General features: G+C 42.4%; 2 protein-coding genes across 2 annotated transcripts in view; both read left to right on the top strand.

The window, feature by feature from the left end:
• Positions 1-249: 249 nt before the first annotated feature.
• Positions 250-3,734, top strand: thoc3 (THO complex 3). Its single transcript, XM_026344141.1, has 6 exons — positions 250-462; positions 1,024-1,180; positions 1,434-1,638; positions 2,253-2,414; positions 2,584-2,684; positions 3,041-3,734. Exons 1-6 carry the CDS (start codon positions 283-285, stop codon positions 3,202-3,204), a joined length of 969 nt encoding a protein of 322 aa, XP_026199926.1. The 5' UTR covers positions 250-282; the 3' UTR covers positions 3,205-3,734.
• A 9,582-nt stretch (positions 3,735-13,316) lies between these two features.
• The window catches only part of LOC113151229 (complexin-2), a 30,455-nt gene continuing 20,180 nt past the window's right edge, over positions 13,317-23,591 (top strand). The window contains exon 1 of the mRNA XM_026344147.1: positions 13,317-13,410. The gene's annotated coding sequence lies outside the window, so the exon portion shown is untranslated. The remainder of the gene's footprint in view (positions 13,411-23,591) is intronic.

Below are 23,591 nucleotides of genomic sequence, written 5' to 3'. Positions count from 1 at the left end.
CAAACTAAAGTCATTGTTTGTCTTTATTTCAAAAAGAAAAACTATTCCACTGGAGTGGTTCTACACAAGGCTCCAGAATCACTGATTTGATCATTTACTGTACTTTTAAAATAAAATAAAATCAAATGCAGACACGCAGAAACACAAATGTGAACAAAGAAAACAGAAAAACGAACAATAAGTCTGGAACGTGGGATTTTAACCAGAGCCGTCCACCCTCCGAACCACCGGGGGGCGCTGACGGTCAGACACCGGCGACGGAACAGGGGCCCGGATGTCAAGATGGCGTCGCAGTACTACCAGGAGATGCAGGAGAGCTTCAAAAATAACAACAAAAGCCGTGAATTCCCGGCTCATACAGCCAAAGTTCACTCGGTGGCGTGGAGCTGTGATGGCAGGAGACTCGCCTCCGGTTCTTTTGACAAAACAGCGAGCGTTTTTATCCTGGAAAAGGACCGTTTGGTGAGTGTTTGGTTAGCATATTAGCGTTAGCCTCGTTTCAGTGAATGAATGGGTGTTCGAGGTTTTGGCCACAGCGCTGTCCACTAAACTCTAATAAGCAAATTAAATAAATGTAAAATGTTTAACCAGGTAAATAATCCTCTATGCCACACTACAAACATTCCGGCTTTTAAGTTATCCTTAGCCAAAGCCACGAAAGCCTTATGCGAAATATTGCACCAAACTCCATTGGGAAAAGGCCGAATTTAAGTTAAGATAAGAGTTAGTCTGAGCTTATGTTTTAGAAGCAGTTAACATTTTATCTTATTCGAAACAAAGTGTAAACGTCACTTTTTACAGGTAAGTTTGTTAGTTCTTTCCACCACGAATAGAAAAATCCACATATCTTCAACTATTAGAACTAGTGAGTAAGTAAACGTGTAGTACTAACTAGTACTAACTAGTTCATGTGGTTTGTGAGTATTGTAATTTGGATGGTATTTAGTTTATAAAGCTTTCGTGCTGGAGGCTTTGAAGCCGCTGATGAACACCTGTTATATTTAATGTTGTCTTCATCCTCAGGTGAAGGAGAACAACTACAGAGGTCATGGTGACAGTGTAGATCAGCTGTGCTGGCATCCAACCAACCCAGATCTGTTTGTTACAGCATCTGGAGACAAAACCATTCGTATATGGGATGTTCGTACCACTAAATGTATTGCTACTGTCAATACAAAAGGTAAGGCGTTACTTTATGTGGTGGCAGGGACTTTCAAAAGTATTTCGCTCACTCACCCTTAAGTAATTTAATCCCCAAAAAGCATAATCAGTTCAATATGTGATTTAGTGGGTAATTATTTCAGGTTATTAGTTGAGAACGGAGCTGAACATTTTTACACATAATTAAATGACTCCTTTGACAATATGGAAACCATGAAACCCAGAAAGAAACATTGTTCTTAAGAGAGAAATTAATTTACATTTTTTTAAAGGAGAAAACATTAATATTTGCTGGAGCCCTGACGGTCAGACTATTGCTGTTGGGAACAAAGATGATGTGGTGACGTTTATTGATGCAAAGACTCATCGCTCCAAGGCGGAGGAGCAGTTCAAGTTTGAGGTGAACGAGATCTCCTGGAACAACGACAACGACATGTTCTTCCTCACAAACGGCAACGGTTGCATAAATATTCTGAGGTAGGAACAAAACAGAGCCAAACAGGAAAAGTGCATGTGGCAGTTGAACAGAATTTCTATCGGAATTATCTCTGAACGTATTTTTCTCCGGCTTCTACATATTCATGATAAGCTGTCTGACTACAGTTTTCATGTCACTTTTCAAGCACTGACACCTGCCAGCTGCTCAGTGAAGCCACAGTCTGCTGAAGGTGTGGAGTTACATATTTATACTTGGCTGCAACAATTAACCCAAATTTTCCAGATTAATACTTCAGGCCAATATCTGAAACACTTATACCCAAAACTGGCATTGCAGGGACAATTTAGTGTATTTATTTGTTTATTTTTACATTTTTAGACAGTATTTTATACCAAAACAATAAAGAAGCAAATTTATTAAAATCAAATGCGTGAAATGTAACGTGTTGTCTTCACGCCACCTCTAATACATCTCAACGCAATATTGTTGTTACCAAAGGAGAAATCAACACAAGTAAACACAGCTTTTATTTAATAATTCCTGGATTATCGTACTTGATAATTGTGCTTTTGTAAACACCAGTGAACGGCACAGATCACAGATACCAGTCCATACAGTGTTCTCTGAACTTAAATACATTTGTTGTTTACAGTTATCCAGAGCTGAAGCCTATTCAGTCCATCAACGCTCACCCGTCCAACTGCATCTGCATCAAGTTCGACCCCACAGGAAAATACTTTGCCACAGGAAGTGCTGATGCCCTGGTCAGTCTGTGGGATGTAGAGGAGCTGGTGTGTGTCCGCTGCTTCTCCAGGTCAGTCTGTGTGTTTTTGTGTGTATGTGTTGAAATGACTGCTCTTGATAATCTGCTGTTTTATTTAAAATGCGTAACATCTGTCTGTTTTTTGGGATTTATCAACAAAAAGGTTCATTTCATGAATTACTGAATTGTTAATTTCTTTCTATTGCTCATGTCGTTACAGGCTTGATTGGCCAGTGAGGACGCTGAGCTTCAGTCATGATGGAAAGATGTTGGCCTCTGCTTCAGAGGATCACTTTATAGACATTGCAGAAGTGGAAACAGGTCCGTATTAAATGTTAATAGCAACACTACAAAACAAACGTTAGAGTCAGAGGAAGACTTTAAAAGGAAGCTTTTAAATGTTGTTGTCATTCATGATTTACGTCTGCACAGCACTTAAAAAGCTTTTGAGGGATCTGCATTCTCTTCATTTGTGTATTATCCCAAACAGATCTCACAGAACAACCTTCAGATTATTTAAATGACAGTTTTTCATTTGTCACCAACATAAGAATCTTAATCTACATTATCGCCGTCTGCCTTTTATATTTACCAGTGTTAGAGGAGTTGTTAACGAACGCCACATTTGTTTTTGCTTTTAAAGAACACAACACATTTTCTTGTTCCTTAATGTGTAGGAGAGAAGCTGTGGGAGGTTCAGTGTGATTCTCCAACCTTTACTGTCGCCTGGCATCCAAAAAGGCCGCTGCTGGCCTACGCCTGCGACGACAAGGAGGGAAAGTACGACAATAACCGGGAGGCGGGCACTGTCAAACTGTTTGGCCTCCCCAACGATTCTTGAGACTGATGAGCTCATTTTGTGCTGGTAAAACTAGTTTTCTCTCCGGTGATAAGAACCAGGGCAAAATAATTGAAGCATCACAAGGAAAAGTCCTTCACAGCTGAGAGGATGCTGCTGCGTCACACTTCCAATGCAAGTCAATCAGTAACTGTCTGCCACCAGCAGATGGTGCAGCTGCCCTTTCAGTTCTTAGGAATTGAAAACAATTCTCAGTGTAATGTATAGTTTTTATGTAAAGTACACAGCATTTTGATATTAAAATTGGTCTCTTTTTATTATTCTTGTTTCCTGGGTAAGATTAATTTCTACTGAAGATGGATTCAAATGTTGGAACGTTTGGAATGATTGTTGTCAATCCAATTATTCATTGCTGTGTGTTCGGGCTGTAAGAATCTAATCTAGCTGATCTCGGTATCAAGCACAATACACAGGAGAAAAGTTTATTCATGTCTCTGCTCCTTAACGTTGTTGCCTTTAATCTGAGCTGTTGAAGGAAGCGTTACATGTTTTTATGTTATAAGAACGAACGTGAAAATCAGAACATTCATTTAATGACTCTGGACCTTTAACCTGCATGCAGCGTGGGTGTGCTGGGTGATAAAAGAAGGAGCTGTGGGCAGAATAAATAAACCAACACAGGTAGAAACATAACACCTTGAGTCAGACAATAGATTTGTTATCAGTGGACATGTCTTTCTTAGCATTTGTTGCTCGACTACTTTGTTGTTATGTCCATGATGTCGTTCACACCACGAGTCCAGATTTAAGGCCGTTGTTGTGGGCCGGTGACAGCTGGTGGCTCGCTTTCCCCTCCGCCTTAAACCAGCAGGTTGCAGGATGTTTTTGTCTCGTGGCTTCCTGTTATCTTCGCATGGATAACATCAAGCACCCCACTGTCTCCACTTTCTTTTAATTTAGTTCTAAACCACATGAGAGCTGTGTCTTCCAAAAGCTGCCAAACTTCTCAGAATCCTCCTGTGGAGAGACGGTGCTCTGCTGACTCGGCTTCTTTTGCATAAAATGAACTTTGATTTACTTCTTTTTAAAGTTTGTTAAAATATCTACATGTGTTACGAGCTAATTCATGTTTTCACTGCTTGATTCCTCTGAATCTCTTTTTCCCAATCACTGTTTCTCCCAGCTATTGTGGTGGCAATTTATAAAACACTCATGATTCATCTTCTACCAGTAATTTGAAAAAGTCACAAGAAAAACTGAAGAACAAATTCATGCAGACCATAATATATGTAACACAACAGAACAGCAGCTTTCACATCCATCCTTATAATGTTAAAATGTGGAGTGTGGGGTGATGAGGTCAGATCACATCCTCACCACAAACTAACCTCTCCAGAATCTGTGTAGGAGCAGATCGAAACCACGTCCACCAGAACCAGAGTTTGCAGTGAAATAAAGATGAGTTTGAAGCTGAAATTCTCAAATGACTTGATGAACACGGTCTCTGCTGAGGAATCCTGTTAAATCAGTCGAGTCAAGCACCTGATATTGAATGTGGCCTGGTCCTGTTCGATGGCCCTTGAGCGTGTCACCCCGTCGCTCCCCCTGCTCGTCCTCGCTGTTATTTATTGTAGCAGTGACATTGTCGAGGTCGTTCAATATCCATGGAGACAATTGCCAGCGAGCATCATGGGATAATAAATTAAATTTAGCTGCCTGCGGGGCTTCCCTCATCTGCCTGTCCCATTGTGTAATCAGGGAGGTCTATCTGATTTGACTGGAAATCGTTGGCTCTACACGGACCTACCTCACAATGTCATTTACAGTTTGCCTATAAATTATTTCTGTTAGGACATTTTGATGTTCCTCCAAAACTCACTGCATAGACAGCAGCATTAAATACTCTCGGTGATTCATGTGAAGTTTAAAATCATTTCTGGCTTTTGAGAAATTGTCAAGTCAGTAAAAGGTACAGAGCTAGCAGACAAATCTAATAAACGTATATGTCACTGCTGACTCCAGCAACACAGTTTATTTTATATATTTTATTTTTATTTGTAATGCTTCAATCTAGATCATTTAAATGAACCTCTATAGGATGAGAAAATGTTTTCATAGTTTTAAGAAATCAAATGGCAGAAGGTTAAAGAGTTACTATACTAATACATATATATGTGTTTTCTTTATAATTCTATATATAGTTATATTTTGTAAGGTCTTCAGATGACATCAGTTTGGCTGATTTGGAACAAAATAATCAAATTGAACTGGACTGAAAAATGACTCTAATGTAGCTTCTGTCTAATTGAATGTTAAGAATCCAAACTAAATTGTTGTAATGGAGATTTTGTCAGTGGGTGTCAACTCAGCTTCCATTTGTTGGACTTTAATCCTCCTGAGATGTTTTCTGTATCTCTTATTACCTTAACGTGAAGGCTACATACCTCATTTCAACCATACACAGAGAACACACATCTGAGCTGAAGTAGAAAGGAGTCCTTCGTAGGCTGGTGTTCCAACAGGCTCAGGATGAGGTTCTGATCTTTTTGGCAATGATCGTATTTGATGAGTTCTTCAGTGACTCTCAGCTCACACAGCTTCCTCTACAAGTGGTCCAGCAAGTTCCACAGGATCCAAGCATCCTGTGGTCGGGTTAGCCACACCGCACAGCACAGGAGTCAGATGGACTTTGTATTCTCCTTCCATATAACCATTAAGGTTGGGAAAGGAGCCTCCTCTCAGTAAACGTTTTCCAAGACTGGGTATGTGGAACATCAATACTGGCTCTAGAAATTAGGCAACAGGAAGCTCGTGTGGCCTCGAACTCTAACTTTGCCTCTGAAGAGAGGGATTCATCCACACCTTCAAAGTCTGCCCTAGTTGACAGCAAGAGGTTTTAAATAATGGCACGTGGACAGAATGCTTGTTAGGATGCACCTCAAAGAAGAAAATGATGCTCAGTAGCAAATGCAAAGTGACATTTTAGAAACATGTAGCTGAAATAATCAGTTACAGTTGTATTTGTGTATCTAGACCTACTACTGCAATGTAAGAACCTTTCAGGGGTTGGTTCTTCCTAATGGGCTTCACACAGTAAACAGATGGAAGCTGAAGCAGGTCAGAAATGAGCTTGAAGCTTCAATCAGGTTTCACTCGGATCAATATTCTCATTGATTGAACAACAGCTTTTTCCAAGGAGGTTCTCCTCTATTTCATCAAAAGCAGTGTTCAGATGAGCTCAGGCATGCTCATCAATCCAATCAGATGCTAATGCTTCTGGACAAGGTGTGTGTGTGTGTGTGTGTGTGTGTGTGTGTGTGTGTGTGTGTGTGTGTGTGTGTGTGTGTGTGTGTGTGTGTGTGTGTGTGTGTGTGGGAAGAGCAGCTGTATGCTGAGACATAATCAGACCCACTCGTCCATTTGCTTCAGTCAGAGTGAATTAGTCTCTGCTTCTGTTTAAGGGTGTTTCCACTATTCTGGATAATTGCTGCTTTGGGTTGACAGCAGGCTTCCTGATTGACTTTTTGTTGTTTTGGTGACGTGAGGATCTTCGCTCTGTCATTCACTCTCTCCGTCTTCCTGATTGGTGACCAAATAGGCTGGTTGAGAAAACAAACACCAACTTGTCTAAAAGGATATTTGAGAATGTAAATATGCTAATGTATAAAAGACGTGAGCTGTTTCTTCATGTTTTAGCAGGTTCATGAAGTCACAGTACAGCAAGAAAACACACATGGAACAGATGTGAGGTTGATCCTGTGGATCCTCTGGTAACAGAAACACTCCATCTTTAGTCTTAATCAGGTTCTCTGTGTCTTTCTCAGTCCATCAGCATATTTTTACATATTTTATTTGTGTGAAAATCCTTTATAAACTCTTTGAACAGATGTAAATCTAGTTGGGAATCTAGCCAGAACAAAGTGAGTTGGACCAAGAAGTCTACACCACGTACAGTGAAATACTGTGGTTCAAAACAAACTGGAGCTACCTTCAAGCTCATTTTCACATTTACTCTCATCTCACTGGCACCTTCTTAAATTTCTACAGTGCAGCTGGTAACTGAGAAGCGACCTAACCCTAACCCGTAACCAGTAGTCCGGTCAGTAGCTCTGTCAAACTCACAGTCAAGATACATGTTGAGCGCTTTGAGCTTGTTTTCCAGCGAGTGATTTTAAATATCAGTTCTGTGTCAGTACACGTGCACGATATGTCAGAATTAAAATGAATAAAACTGTTCAGCTCATTCGTGACTGAAGGAATGAAGCTGAAACCAGATCTAAACCTCCTCATCTCACTTTCAGAACTCAATTATTGGTCATTATTGTCGTCTCCAGATTAAAATGATTGATTTGATTGAAATATTTAGAATCTATATTTAATGTCATGCTGAGATGATATTTGAGGGCTGGTGGTATCTTCAGAAGGTCAGTTCTGGATTAATGCTGTAGATAGAAGCTTATTATGAGTAATAACGTACGTTTGTCATGTCGAGAGCTGTTTCTGTGATCTCATCCTATTCTCTTCAGTCTTCATGAACAGCCCTGTTCAGTAACTTACATTCAAAATGCAGCTGTGAACTGTGAAGTATACGGCACACGTATTAAATGGTGCTTCATCAAATGACATTTTCTTGAAGCCACAGATGAATATTTGAGTTTTTTTTTTTTGCTCTGCGTCAACATCTGTTATCTGTCTGAACGGAGCCTGAGTCACTGCTGAATGACCCCTCACTGTGTGTGTATGACATTTGTGGGTTTGAATAAGTACAACACCCCCAACCCCATGGTAAGAGTGTGTCTCTAGTCTTCCTGGAGAAACCAAGGTAGAGATCTAACAATAAACTATGTAATACCAAGGCTTCAGCTGCCAGTGAGAGTCAGTTCAGACAACAGTAGAAACGTTCAGGATTCTCATCTGTGGTTTTGACTTTAGAGAATAAGCAGCAGGGACGCAGCTCACAGCTTTAACTAGAAGTGCAGGAGTCAGGACTTTTCTTTCTGGAGCAGCAGTGAACTGCTGACAGCGGCTGGATACTGTACTAAAAACTAAATACTGGAGAAACAGACTCACAGTAAAACACAGTGTGGACAGAAACACCTGCCTGATAGAGAGACGGTTAAACCGTTGTATTCACGCCACCCTGCTGATTAAAAACAGATTTCATCATGTATTTATTTTATTCCATCTGTGAACTACTCTTTTTGTTAATTATCTACCTACGTTAACGAGAACGTTTCCACATGGCTGGTCCTATAAAGAGGAGATGAAGCTGTTAATAACTCAACTCAGTGTGAAAATGGAGCAAATCAAACCTGTTTGTGATCATTTGATAGATGAAGACGTGCGAGCAGCAACATCAGGTTACTGAGCTGCTCATCACACAGGCTGCTCTAAAGCTGCAGGTAGATTCTCCTGAGTTTTTGTCCTGCTCAGTGTCCACAACCATTATTTTATAGGTTTATGTGTCTATTACAGACGTATCCTGTCTTGTCCTGATGGTTAAATTGCTTCAATGATAAGTAAAATCACAGGAGCTCAGTGAATGTGTTGTTTCCCACTTCTCACTAGGAGCTGTAGACCTGTTTGATCTTCATACACCTTTTACTCATGGACGGATTTTGCTTTTTCCAGCTCCTGTTTTATTTCAGTGATGTTTTTGAAATGTTACTTCACGTTGTCAGTTTCCTTCTCGTGCCCCTGAGAGGACTCCTGCTTTGACCCAGTGAGTCTTTATCGTGCTTTCTTTCACGCTAAACTTATTCTACAAGTTGTTTACTGCAGCCGCTGTAATGAGGACGAGATGCTACAGGAATTAATCTTATTTTTTCTTGTCTGAACTATTTCCAACAAATGAAGCGACGAACAACAGTGATGGATCGTTTACTGAAGCAGGAGCGATGGCTTGTTCTCAGATGATAAACTAGACGCTTCTCTGTGACTAATGAACTAATCAGAGCCGTAATGCAGCACAGGAGAGGGGGAGGAGGAGGAAGCAGACGGAAACACTGAGAATAAGATAGAAGCTGCTTCAGCGAGTCGGTCTAGGAGCAGAAGTTAGAGAAGTGGAGGTTTGTAGATCTTTAAAGTCTCCATGTTGGTTTCATCATTGTTTGGAGATCAGGGGTTGTGAATTCATAATAAGACAGCTTCACTGTTCTAGCTTCATCTTACTGCAGCAGGAGGGAGAAAAAAGTATGAAATGATAAAGGAGGAGGTTTTTCTGTCACCGTGAACTCTGTGATGACTGCAGACTCAAACCCTGGTGATTTAAACACTGGTGATTTAAACATTGGTGATTTTGCAGTGTGAAAACAGGCTGTATGTGAACAGATGGTGCACGGACATCAGAAAGCACATACAGTATTACTTCTGTATGAATTATTCACTACTGTGAGACGTGATGTGCTTCTGGGCGACGCCTGGTCCCTGATTTAGTTGGATAAAACAATCAGTGGCACCTTCTTTACCATCAGATCCATGATCAAACTTCCTTCGTCCACAAATGTATTTGTATGAGAAGGACATGAGAAATTCAAGCAGAGTGTTTAGTTTTAGCTTCAGCCACAGACCTCACACTGGAGCCTGACATGTACAGTGCCTGTATAAGTATTCACTCCCTTGGGTCCTTTTATTGACATTATAAATCGGTCATGGTCAATAAAAGTTGGTGACTTGACAAAAAAAATATGTGATGCAGTGATGCACAGTGCCATAGAAACCCCCCCGGCAAGGCCTCCAACCTTAACGCCCAGGTCATCCCAACCCTCTCCTATGTTCAGGAACAGGCTTCACTAACTAACTAATTCTCTGGAAGCTGTGAATGTGTAAAAATCCATTTCAACAGGAGACCTAAATCACAAAATACACTTTAGGTACCGCAGCAGTGATATTAACGTTATCAGTACGCTCACAATGTGGAGTGGTGAGAAATACTCTGAAATCACTACATGAGCGAAGAAACAGAGAGAAGCTGGCGACTCAGTCGATACGACGGCCATTAGCAGCTTCATCATCACATTTACACTGATCTCACACAACAGCAACATTAAGCCTTTAAATCCCACCTATAATGAGACCTGCCTACATTTTTCATTAGTTGAGAGGTTTCTCCACAGTGGAAGTGGGCGTGTAAAGCTCTCTCAGTAACCTCTGTCCGACCCCTCAGGATGGATTTTATGGTGAGTGCAGTGAGGGGACGACCATAACAAAGATTTGTATCTTCACCAGGGAGAAATGACTGCACGCCTCAGGAGGATATGACTGCTCAAACCTCACCTAGTTTCTTCTGGATCCCAACTCTTATATTTAGTGTTTGACAAGTGTCCTGTTAGATTTAAACACATTTGACTCCCTGAGAGTTTTTCCTCTTTTCTTTTACTCGACATTTATAAAATATCCTTTAATACTGTTACAGGAAACCGAGGGAGACGTTCTGTGTTACGCTGTGTTCATCAGCAGAATAAAAGCACTGAATCATTATCCATCTCTGCACCCCAAACTGAGGTTGGAGCATAGTTTCTCTACAGATAAATGGGATGTTACCTGCTTATGGACCAGAACAGCACAAAGGCCAAGGGAGTGTCCACTTTTGAAGATGAAGAACATTCCTCTTCCTCATCTGTAAAATGTACTGTAGCTGTTGTGAGGAGGATTCAGGGGGAGAGAGAGGGTTCCATTCATTCTGGGCTTCAGAGAGTGGCTGTGAGAGGAACTCATGTAAGCTGTGAAGACAGGAACAGTGTTCTGTCTTCATGATGAGACGTTCAGTATGAGACGTTCAGTATGAGACGTTCAGTATGAGACGTTCAGTATGAGACGTTCAGTATGAGACGTTCAGTATGAGACGTTCAGTATGAGACGTTCAGTATGAGGCGTTCAGTATGAGACGTTCAGTATGAGACGTTCAGTATGAGACGTTCAGTATGAGGCGTTCAGTATGAGACGTTCACTATGAGACGTTCAGTATGAGGCGTTCAGTATGAGACGTTCACTATGAGGCGTTCACTATGAGGCGTTCAGTATGAGGCGTTCAGTATGAGGCGTTCAGTATGAGGCGTTCACTATGAGGCGTTCACTATGAGGCGTTCAGTATGAGACGTTCAGTATGAGGCGTTCACTATGAGGCGTTCAGTATGAGACGTTCACTATGAGACGTTCACTATGAGACGTTCAGTATGAGGCGTTCAGTATGAGACGTTCACTATGAGGCGTTCACTATGAGGCGTTCAGTATGAGGCGTTCAGTATGAGGCGTTCAGTATGAGGCGTTCACTATGAGGCGTTCACTATGAGGCGTTCAGTATGAGACGTTCAGTATGAGGCGTTCACTATGAGGCGTTCACTATGAGGCGTTCAGTATGAGGCGTTCACTATGAGGCGTTCACTATGAGGCGTTCAGTATGAGACGTTCAGTATGAGGCGTTCACTATGAGGCGTTCAGTATGAGGCGTTCAGTATGAGGCGTTCACTATGAGGCGTTCACTATGAGGCGTTCAGTATGAGGCGTTCAGTATGAGACGTTCACTATGAGGCGTTCAGTATGAGACGTTCAGTATGAGGCGTTCAGTATGAGACGTTCACTATGAGGCGTTCAGTATGAGGCGTTCAGTATGAGACGTTCACTATGAGGCGTTCAGTATGAGACGTTCAGTATGAGACGTTCAGTATGAGGCGTTCAGTATGAGACGTTCACTATGAGGCGTTCACTATGAGGCGTTCAGTATGAGGCGTTCACTATGAGGCGTTCAGTATGAGGCGTTCAGTATGAGACGTTCAGTATGAGACGTTCAGTATGAGGCGTTCAGTATGAGACGTTCAGTATGAGACGTTCAGTATGAGGCGTTCAGTATGTTTCCAATTTCTGTCTGTTTGAGACTAAGTCAGAAAGAATGAAATGATCTATTTAACTAATATAACTTTTTTATGACACCTTGCTGAGGTTCTTGTTAAATTTGAACTCTACTGTAAATGTCATGTGAACAGAACTCAGCGTGTTTTAAACTGACTTTTACAAAACTGCAGCTCGTATCATTTTGCTCTTTCAAACACACCATGCAGGCAGGATGAGGTCTAACATGTCACATCTACCGTCTCTGTCTCTTTGTAGCGCTCGAATCATAGAAGTCGTGTGAACGCAGTTGTGCAGCTTTCACATTGTTGTTGGAACTCAGTTCTTTGTCAGTGTGTGTTTGTTTTGTCCGGCTGATGCTGCGTTGTTAGCGTTTCTCGGCTGAGAGCAGCTGGCAGCACCTGTCCCGTGTGTTTGCTCAGTGCCTGTGTATACGTGCACGTGTTTGCTCAAAGATAAATGAGGCTGGTAATGACACTTTAACAATGACTGCATTAGTGTTACACAGGCTTCACCACAGCAGTCAGACAGCAGGAGGAACAGCTGATGACACCGAACGAAGCAGCAGTGTTAGTCACTGCATTTCATCTCATGTATTTGTGTCCAGGTCGCACAGACTTAAACTAACACACTGTTCAGACTATTAGAAAAATATCTTTTTACTGCACGGAGCCTGTGAACACGTGCTGTGATTATTAATAACAAACACATCATTGTACCAAATGTGCATCAGACTTTTTTTAACCTTTAAACAGGTTTTCAGTCGCACTGTGTGGTTTGGAAAGCTTCTCCGAGTTCAGTCAAACTTGGCAGAAGGTGTCAGATTTCTCTTTTGATTTATTTGCTCCTTTAGTCGTCACTGTATTTTATGTCTGTTTGGACAGATTGAACTAAAACCTCTACACATTAAACTTAACTAAAGCTGCAGGACAGGATTGGAGAAATGCAAATAGAGTTCAGTAAAAGTGACACAAGTTACAGGAAAACTGTGTCATATTTAATAAAAATCATCAATTCAGCCCAAATTTAGAATGAAGCTGTGATAGAAACTAAATTAAAGTGAAATATAATGTTCCACTGTTGTTGTTGTTGTTGTCCATCTTATCAGAACCCAGACCTGATCCTGGTTTCTTTATGTGAACAGGAACTGTGCTTTCTCTGCTTTGAACCGGTTCTTGCAGAGAATCTGTCGCCATATGCTTTTCTGCTCTCTCTCTTGTCTTAGAGGAGCCGAGTGGAGGCTGTGAGGTAATAGTGCGCAGGAGGGGGTGGTAGTGGAGAGACAAAGAGGGAGGGAGAGAGAGAGAGAGAGAGACAGCATATAGGACAGGCATCCAGCGGAGGCTTGGCTGCAGTCTGCTCGGGATCCCTTTCGCCGCCTCGTCGCTTCAGACGCATCAGGTTAGTGGAACCAAAATATCTCAGGAGGCGTGATGAGGAAGCTCATGCTGATCATTTTCTGTTGATAGCTTATTTCGACAGGTGCTTTGCGTTTGTGGTGCAGCTCCGATGGTTTTGTGAGGATGGAGAGGAGCAGAGAGAGAGTGCGCACAGCTTTTTGAGGCGTGAACTGCTGCTGTGTGAGTGTTTGTGCAGATGAGCAGCTCGTCTGCAGGCTGCAGGGTGAAGCACACACAGCCAGCTCACAGGAGGCATGCTCACTGTGCAAAATGCCTCGTTGATATTTCAGTTCTGGCACCCGGGTGCTAAACACTGAGGCGTGCTGCGGACGATGCCTCCCTCCTCCTCCTCCTCCTCCTCCTCCTCCCCCGTCATTATCATCCCGTCTTCTCGTCTCCTTCACCGTCGTTTCTCGCCTGTAGGTGTGAATGATGAGACAGTGACAGGAGGCTGCAGCAGGAGGAGGAGGAGGCTGCAGCGCAGGTTTTCAGTGAGACATCACTGATCAGGACGAGCCAGAGCCCGGGCCCAGGGCCCGGCCGGCTCCGGAGCTCCGCGGCTCCGCAGTGCCGTCACCTCAGCTGGGGACGGGTGGTGGAGCTGCAGGTGCAGTGATGAGCTTCATGTGGAGCACCAGGAGCTGTGGACGTGTGTGTGAGACGAGGGCTGTCACAGTAGAAGGCGGTGTTTGGGTATGTGTGTGTCCAGAAAAACACAGTCTGAAGGTGTGTGTGTGTGTGTGTGTGTGTGTGTGTGTGTGTGAGATGCAAGTATTTTCTCGTAGCCAATCATGTGCAGAGAGAGAACTGAGCCATAGTAACCTATAACACAGCTCCCGTTCATTTCATCAGTTTCTCCTTGGTGATACATGATATGTGCAGATTAATGTGTCAGCAGCATGTTGAAACAGTTCAAGTGAAGTTTGAGATCATAAAGAATAAAAAATGATGGTGAATATGTTTAGTGGTGATGATTTAAACCTTACAGGCTGCAGAGATAACATGAAAAAAACTAAAACACAGACGTAATAAGACAGAGACAGCAGCAGCAGACGTTTCCCTGCTGCAGGTTTTGTGAGTCCATCACGAACTCGGACAGATAAAGTGAATATTCACTAGAATTAATTAGTTTATTTGAATAAACTAAACCGCAGAACGTCTTCAATATGTGGTTGTTTCATCTTCAGTAAACTGCAGCCGGTGTGCAGTGATAGAGATAATATTTAATATATTATTAATGTTAATATTTATTAACTGTGCTGTCGTAAAACGTTACAGTGGTGATGAAACTGGTCAAAATGAATTCAGTTAACGTTCTGGGTTCTTCCTAGAAGGTGACGGTAGGTTTTCAGGTGTCACTGATTATAAACTCTGAATCATAACCAGAACTAAGAGAATTTCCTTCACTGGTAGATGGTTTCATCTTTATTGGGGACCTCTCTCTACATCAGCATATATTTAAAGAGTTGTTTCCTACCTGGATGATCTCCTAATAATCATATGACTGTCAATAATCACAGAATATAGTGCTACCAGGACAGTAAACAGAGAAACAACAATAATATCATCAGGGCAATGAGGAGAGCCTCCTGTAAAGTGCTCTTTATTGTTCCTGCAGGCTGGAAAATAAGTAGATCTCAGCTTCCAGTGCTCAGAGTTTGAAATGTGAAGCACTCAGGGGGTTAAGACTGTCCCTAAGCTGTGTTAGTTTTACCAACAGTAATATTAACTGTATGAATTCAAAACGGTGCAGAGGTCGGTGAAATCCTGTAGCTACGTGGAATTATTATTTAATGTTCATTAGTTAGTTCCCTCTACTAACCTCCACTCCTAGTCAGGACTGATGCTTCCTCACCTGATGCAGTTCAGGATTTGTTAACTTCCATCCCTCTGTAAAGGGCCCCTGTGATCTGCAGCAGCAGAGGCTCACATGGAGTTCGTCAGACTGACCATGAACGAAGTGACTTACAGCTCACGTATGGTCCTTCTTCCTGTGTTCACCTTTAATCAGGGCACCTGTGTCACACCTGACAACAAGCAAAAAGCGCTGTGCCTTTATAACTAATCACATTGCAGTGTATCAGCAGCCACAGCAGATCTGCTGCCTGTGAACTGACTCCACTGTGAGTTTCCATTTTCAGCACTGCATCATTTCTCTGTTCTCACAATGGAAAATGTGGCAGATGAATAAACCTCGAGCATCACTGGTTGAATCTCTGCTTTTGTGTTCCTGAGCACTGAGAGGTTTGAGTGACAGAAGCACACAAGAATTCATCCGGGGGGCGTTGGCTCACTCTGTCTGCTACCCTGCTGTTGCCACAAACAGACCTCTATACATGCAGGCTATCACTGCACTGAGGCCATTAGCTCCCATTATTCATCCAGTCTGCACAATCACTAAATCAGCTGTAAGCTGAGAGGAAATCCCCTGGTTCATCTTCTTGTTGTAGAGATAAAGTAGAGTTGCTTTTGTTTGAGTTGTTGAAATGATCAGTGAAACCATGGCGTCCAGTCCTGGAGGTTTTACAGGGGGCAGAGGTGAGGTGGCATAAATAAGTGGCAGCCACCACCGCTGATTGTAATTGGCTTTGACACATGCCAATCAAGCAAAGTCGATGCCGAAATAGTGCTAAAGGTCTGGTTAGTATTGAATTAATGAATGAATCAGCATTTTGTGTTGCTGCCATTTTCAGTGCAAAGGTACATTTAACACACTGCACCAGTCAAAACGCCAGCTGTTACTGCTGTTTAAAATGATTTGTTATTTTATTATTTAACCCTTTTCTTCTTCTGTGATTCTGTGATGCAGACATGTGGGCAGCCATTATCACTGGCAACAGAAAACACGAAGACTTGTTGCTTTTGAAATTTGCTAGAAGCTGAACAGTTAACTTACCTCTCAGGTCCAGGTGTTTGTCAGCATTAGGTAAAGTGCACGGACTGTCAGTCAAACGGTTGCAAAAGGTTTTCTTATTGAACATCTGCAGGATAAAACCACTGATGCCCCTGTCATACTTTCATTCTGCTGGAGCCTCACCACAGCTGCGACTGTACGTCAGAGTAAATTCATAAAGTGGTGAATTATTTATCACCAACTGTGCACTGAGATGCCTTTAGTTAGGGTGCCTGGTCTGATACATTCAGGTGACTTACTCTAAAGATTTAGCCTGAAGAAGAAAACACTGTCTTTTATTTATTTGCTGTCTTTGAGTCTCACAGTCTGCGCATGACCATATAAAACATTTAAAATCGTTTCCATTATTCACAAACTGGGAAACGACGACCGGCAGAACCAGGGGAGACGCTCAGACAATACTAAGACTGATGGAAAAGTCAGTCTGAGAATTTGAGACATGCAGCCAGTGTTCGGTTGATAGGTTTGCACGGTTGAAGGTCAGTCAGGTTCACTAATCTATCTCTGACGTCTCGCAGCTGCTGAAATAGAAGAAGCTTCGCTGAGATTCTTCACAACTCAAAGAGATTAAATGACATGAATTCCTACTCACGTTACAACGAATAACATCGCTTGAACATCGCTTTACTAGCTTTAATACACATCGATAATTCCTCCTTAATCGACTTGAACTACACACACACACCTTTAATTGTGTTTCCCTGTTTCACAGCGGGACATCAAGGTGTTGATCTAAAACCCAACACAAAGCTGTAAAATTGGTTCTGACCACGAGGCTGTTCCTCCATCCAGCAGTATTGTTGTCAGAGTTGGGTGATAGCAGCTGGATGGAGGCTTTAATCTTGTTGAAATGTTATGCAGATAAAGCTGTGTGAACTTCACGCTGTGTTCCGAGGAGGCTCGGACCAGCGTTATCTTCCTGGCACAGCTCGGCTGGCGCGAGTCTGAATCATCAGGAGAGGAGGGAATACGAGCTTAATGTCAGTCACATGATGTGTAAACATCAACATTATAAATACAAAACCTCTACGGAGTTAGAAGTTCAGAGCTGACCCCGTTTTCCCCACTTGGTGTGATTGGGAATTTGGTCGTATACAACCTGGCGATCTGAAATGTTGTCTCACTTGAGTCACGATTCGGGGTCTGGAACAAAGTTTCAGACGATGTTTTAATTCCATTCACACTGATTTAAAATCAATCACGTTATGAGTTTGAAAGTATTTGTTCTTGCTGTCCGCCCCAAACTGTGAACCAAATGGAACTCTTCATTTATCGTGAGACAGCCACTGGAGAAATGAGAAGTGATCAAAACGCAGACAACCACCCTACAAAAACTAAATTCAGGGAGGTGCCACTGTGTACGATAGGATACTGGGCTCTCTGTGTTTCTGAAACATGGATGTCCTACACTCTGTACTGTCCCTGAACGCCTCCCACACCATTACTGCTGCTGCTGAGAGGCTGCTCCCACTACGTGATGATACTTTCCTCATGTTAAATTAAAACCTAAAAATTATAGGGTCACTACCTGGATAGTGACTGTAATTGGAGAGTGTAGAATTAATTAATAAACAGGAGACACCAAGAACATCTGGCAGAGGTGGGAAGTCTGAAAATGTCCTCAGATACATAAACCCACACAAGACTACAAATAGTCAGTACCAGCCTGAAGTGAAATGAGAGTTATCCTCAAAACTCTCAATTACTGATTGCACAATGAGTCAACAGCTCATATTCAGAACTCCCTGGTTGTTGAGCTCCATGGTGATGACAGAAGCTAATTGGGAGCATAAAAGTAGGAGGAGGAGGAGCAGAAGGATGAAGGATAGAGGTGGGTTTTCCTGACCTGCTGCTGCTTCACAGTTAAGAGTCAAAGTCGTAGTAATTCTACAACCATTTCAAATATTATCATCCCATTAAATGGCCACTTTCAGCTGTTATCACACCCATAATTATGTTTCAGTAGAGGCAAACAGTAGCTATTAGTAGGCCAGAAGAGCATATCGCTAATATACTATAATTAGGCAGCGTCTAGCAGCTACAGACAGGAGAAACAGACACCGTGACAGTGACATCATATAATGAGCGGCAAGGTCCACATATAGATTAGGTCGGGGTGGATGGATGGATGCAGGAACACGGGACAATCAAGTGTTTTCATAGCGAGTAGAGTACAGAAAGCTTGAATGTCCCTTTCAGACAGGTCGGTTGTCAGCAATCGACAATGAAGTTGGACCCCGTCTGACATTCATCAGCGTTGTTTCAGCTTCATCTGATACAAAGACACTGTACCTGCCTGTCTAATAGCTTATCTGTTCCAGCAGCTGTTCCTCAAACTACACACCCACACTATCCATCCACCTGTCTGTCTACCTGTGTGTCCCTTCGTACCTGCTCTGGTTCACCGCTGATGAAGCATCAGCTCTGAATCAATGACTCATCCTAAAAACAGAGTCTGAGTCACTGACGCCTCTCTGGCTCATTATGTGTCTCGAAACGAGAGGTTTCACTTTAGTTTCCCATTAAATGACTCATTCTAAAATATTTTAAAATATTTATTGCTTTTTAATGACCACTCAGACGTTTAATGGACTCGAGGGCCAAATGTCAGTGGAGTGGGACGTTACTCTGTCCTCTCTTCTTGCTAAAACAGTACCAGGACCTTTCTGTCTGCTCTGTTCACTGTTGTCAGCTTCAATACAAAATCTTCTCACCATTCTACATTAGTGTGTCACTGCTTCAGTGCAGCTTTGAGAATAAAGACCTTTTAATAAAGCAGAAGTGCAGTGGACATGTCATTAGTCATTAGTCAATTGTCGAGCAGGTATTTGGTAATAAACCAAGGAAACTACTGAGAGGAATGTCTGGACCAAGTTTTACAGAATTACATTTGATGATTTTGATGATTTTTATTATTATTATTAAAATATTTTATTCTTCTTTACCTTTATTTCAGGATCATTCTTCCTTGACCTTTTCTTGTCACTGTATCAATAAGTCCTCCAACCAGGGTCGTTTGTCCCGACTCTCTCATACAACTCTTATGAGTGTTTGTTGTTAATGCACCTCACGTACGGAGGCAGGAATGTTTTAAAAATGAATCCTTTTCTCAGCTGTTATCTTGGACAGTGACACCGAAATGGTCGCTGTGGTGGGTTGTTTTTCACCATAAACAGTAAAAAACACTGAACAACACCTGTACAAACAAACCCATTTGGTTGGGATCAGGCACAAACACATCTGGGTTCGGTTTAGGTTTGAATAAAGACGGTTATGTTATTAGACTTACACTTTACTAAACCACTTATTCACCACAACCTCCTCCTGACAAACATGTAAGATGTCATCAAACAGTAATAATGGGTCATTTTATGTGGCTTTCTATAAGTTAGGTATAGTGTTGGTTTCAGTTGGGATATTTTAGGTAAATCAAATGTTATTTAAGGACAGAAGATTCACCTGAGATGCACGTTACAGTACATGAGGTTAAGTGGAAGAGTAGCTCATGGTATTAATCACAGCAGCAGTAGCAGGCTGTTGGCCTCCCTCTTTCTTTAACACTGTCCTATAGCTGATGCTGCCACTGTTGCCAAGGCAACGACCCTTTGGCACCTGTTGCCGTGGATCACCGTGTTAGCGTTTGCCAACCGGTGACGTTCCAGCTGACTTGGGAGAGAAAGCAGCTTGTGCAGCAGCAGGGAGGCAGAGACAGAGACAGAGGAGGCATCACCTCAGTTTGTCAGAGTGCACGGATAGAGAGCGAGTACGTTACAGTCAAACCGACCAGAAATGTGCATCTTCAAGAGAAACCTACTGTACGGTGTCTGTGTTTATTATAAAATGTACAATAACTCAGAAATCCATCACAATCATGCAACATTTGTTAATTTAAAACACTGCTTTTTGTTAAGTTACTCTGTGTTTAAAGAAGCAAAAGTGAGCTAACATCACAGAGTGCACCCCCCCTCAGCGTTTCAGGGTGGAGAGTAGTTCTTATGTTATCATGAGCTAAAACCTAATTTCACACTTTCAGAGAACGTATTTATTACTGCTCTCCTGGACTTTGAAATGACCAAAATAATATTCAATAATCCTGAAATAATTCACACCTGCTCAAGCTGCTTCTCTCTGATCCAAAGTCGCTGTGAACGAGAAACAATTATTAGTGTTATCATTAAAAAAATACATTTTAATATGTAACGGAAAACGGAGGAAGGAAAACGTCTTCTTACTTTTCAAAGGAGACTATCCTCTCTGTGTTGGTGTTAGCAGACTCTGAAGCCATTTTAACCGAATGATTACTGTAATTAATTGATACTTGTGGTGAACCAGAGACAGCCGAGGGTTTGTAGCCCCACAAGGTGAAAATATCATCCTCAGAGCGGTGATTTCATATAGTTTCTGGTTTAATTTTAGGAGTTTCCGGGTCTCCGCTCTGAGCTTTGACCTCGGCTGAGCCCCTCTAGTCACCCCTCAGAAAACACAGATTTATTGTTCAGTCAGCCCTGTAATGAATCCCACTATTCAGAATCCCCAGCTAATTAACTGCACGGCAGGTTCCACTGCTAAGTTAAATAACTTGTGGCCGGCCCACACATTAGCCCCGCTGAAGCAGAGCCAATTCACTTAATTCCACTAAAAAACCTCCCGTTAATTCAGAGGAACCCAAAGAGCCGGTTCCTGCTGAAATGGTACGCTGAGTTGAACTCTTTTGACTTCGATGCTGTGGCTCCCTGAATGTTGCACAGGATCATAATCCACAGTGCATCACGCTGCTTTGCAGAGCTAACGCTGCACCGAGGTCTGTGAAGTCCTGGTCTACATCCGGCCGTCACTGCGTTCACGGGGCTCCTCACTCTGTCAGTCGGTGACAGGAAATGGGGCAAATCGAGGCCTCGTTACACTGTTTAGCACAATGTCGGCAGCATGACACCAGTGTCTCGTTTGACTGTGCAAAGCTAAAACAAAAACGGTTCATGAATTTTATTTAGCATGACACAGAAGCTATACAGTGTGTGGACGTGACAATGGGCTGATGGGGAAGACCAGTTTTTAGTTAACATCGTACAGTGTTGGAGAAAATAGTAAAAGTTAGACGGGTCAAAGCTGAAATATTCATATACAGAAAAACAGAGAGAGCTGGTATTACAGCATAGAAATGCTAGTTTGGTTTCAAAGTCTGTGTGTGTAATGAAGATGTCAGTGTGCTGTGTGGTCTGTGGACATTGAGATGTCTACAGATACATTACTACCTGCTGTTTCTTGTAGACCTGTTCATACAGAGAATCCTCTTCCAGTGCTTCCAGTGGAAAGTGATGGATAAAGTTTCAAAGTCATCTTAAATGCTGCCTGACCTCTAAAGACACAATGATTAAACCAGCTTATGAATAAAAAATAAAATTACTCTTGCTGTTAGTCAACATAGCATACTGCTGCAGTGAAGCGCAAAAATACATCCCGAGGCCTCCTGGACTGTGCATGACTGTCTCATGCACTCGATTGAAATCATGTGATTGTGAATGGGGCTCCTCTCAGACAGCAGCCTGTAATTTCTCTGTATTTTTAAATGCTCTGCAGATCTTCCGGTTGTTGTGGGCCAGCGAGCGACTCACAGCCAGCTCCAGAGCTCTGTGTTTAATGTTAATTATCCATTGTTCTTCTTGTCACATCCACTTTGTAGAAGAGGAAGAGCTATATTGAGCATAACTTGATTACATAGTCCCTGCCCCTCACTCTCATGTTCAAACACACAGTTTATTATTCTGACCCAGTGTCGATGACTCTACAGCTGCTGTCCCGTGCAGTGTTTCACACACGTTGAGTCATGTTCACCCTTCGCAGCCGCTCATCACATGTTCCTCTTTTGGTTTTCTTGTTGCTTTGTTTTTTTGTTTTTTTACAGTGCAGCTCTCCATCTCGCAGCAACGTTCATCACTGCACTCGAGCAGTTGGCTGGCAGGCGTAGCAAACCCTCCGCCCGCCCTCCCAGCGTGCTGCTGGCCACTTATCACGGCGCTCGTAACCCCGATGGAGTTGAGTGGGGCTCAGTGAGCACTTAATGACAGGAAAGATAGGTGAGGGAAGAAACAAACAGCAGTAATGTGTTTTAATCACGTTCAGCAGCTTTGTAAGTACGAAGCTCGTCTTTGTATCTAACCAAGTTGTTTTTGGGTCTCGACGTACCAAACCATAACTGGGTGTTTATGATTGTTTCTATTACTGTTTTGTAGTCACCTTAGTGGTTTTATGTCAAAGATGTTTCTGTGGGTCATGTGACAGGTTAGGGACAAATGACCTATGGCCATTTAGTTTGGGCTGAAGCGTTGCTTCATCCTGTTACTTCCATGTTATCGTGAGGTTAATGAGCTTGTTTCTGCTGTGTGAAAGCATTCATCCATGATCATTTCACGGAGGAATCTACACATCTAAGATCACTAAAACGTATGCATACTGCCACATAGCTCTTCTTATCAATACCTGACACAGGAGGAATTGTCACAACCTCTCCGGTCACATGTGCTGCGACTTTAACCCCGACCTGTCCTGCTCAGTGGAGCCGACAGCCTGGCTGAAGACAAACCACTTAACTTTCCATGTATTATGAAGTGTCTGTGTCTCTGAAGGCATAAAAACAGATTCGGAGCTAACAACTCACCATTACTAATTTAGTGCATTGCTTCTCTTCCAGTTGGTGAACACATTTATCTGAAGATGTACAAGAAGATAAAATGGCTCTCAGGTTCAACACTGACCTCTGTTGCCGTTCTTAGAGGTTCTAGATGTGAAATGGAGAATGTAACTGTAACCAACCTGAACCATGAGACCAAAACTAATGAGCTAAAAGAGGCTAAGAAGCTGAGTTGAGCTTCAGATTTGTCATATTATATTTTTCTACTGCTTCACCATCAGCAGTATTTCAACCATAACACATCAATCATCTTTGCGTTAGTTCAACTGTCTGAACCATCTTCCAGCAGCGATCTGTGCAGCTCTGAGCTGACAAGTCTTCAGTCCTGAGAACAGATGTTTGGCCTCAGGGGTCTTCGCATGCTGACCAGTAAAGTGATGCTTCTTGCAGTGGTTAGCAGGTGCCTTGTGACTACAGCAGGAATTAGCGCCTGCAGGGCTCTGAGTCTGTCAATATGTCCTCCAGCCAGTTACCAGACTGTGGAACAGGAATATAGCATTGCTGCTGATCACATGGTCTGACATGTGTGATGGCACGTCTGTGAGCGTGTGCAGGGTCTGTTCATCCAGAAAAACAAACT

The sequence above is a fragment of the Anabas testudineus genome, chromosome 9 (assembly GCF_900324465.2).
Source record: "Anabas testudineus chromosome 9, fAnaTes1.2, whole genome shotgun sequence".
NCBI lineage: Eukaryota > Metazoa > Chordata > Actinopteri > Anabantiformes > Anabantidae > Anabas > Anabas testudineus.
Note: the sequence above shows the minus strand (reverse complement) of the source record. Positions and strands in the feature narration are given on the sequence as shown.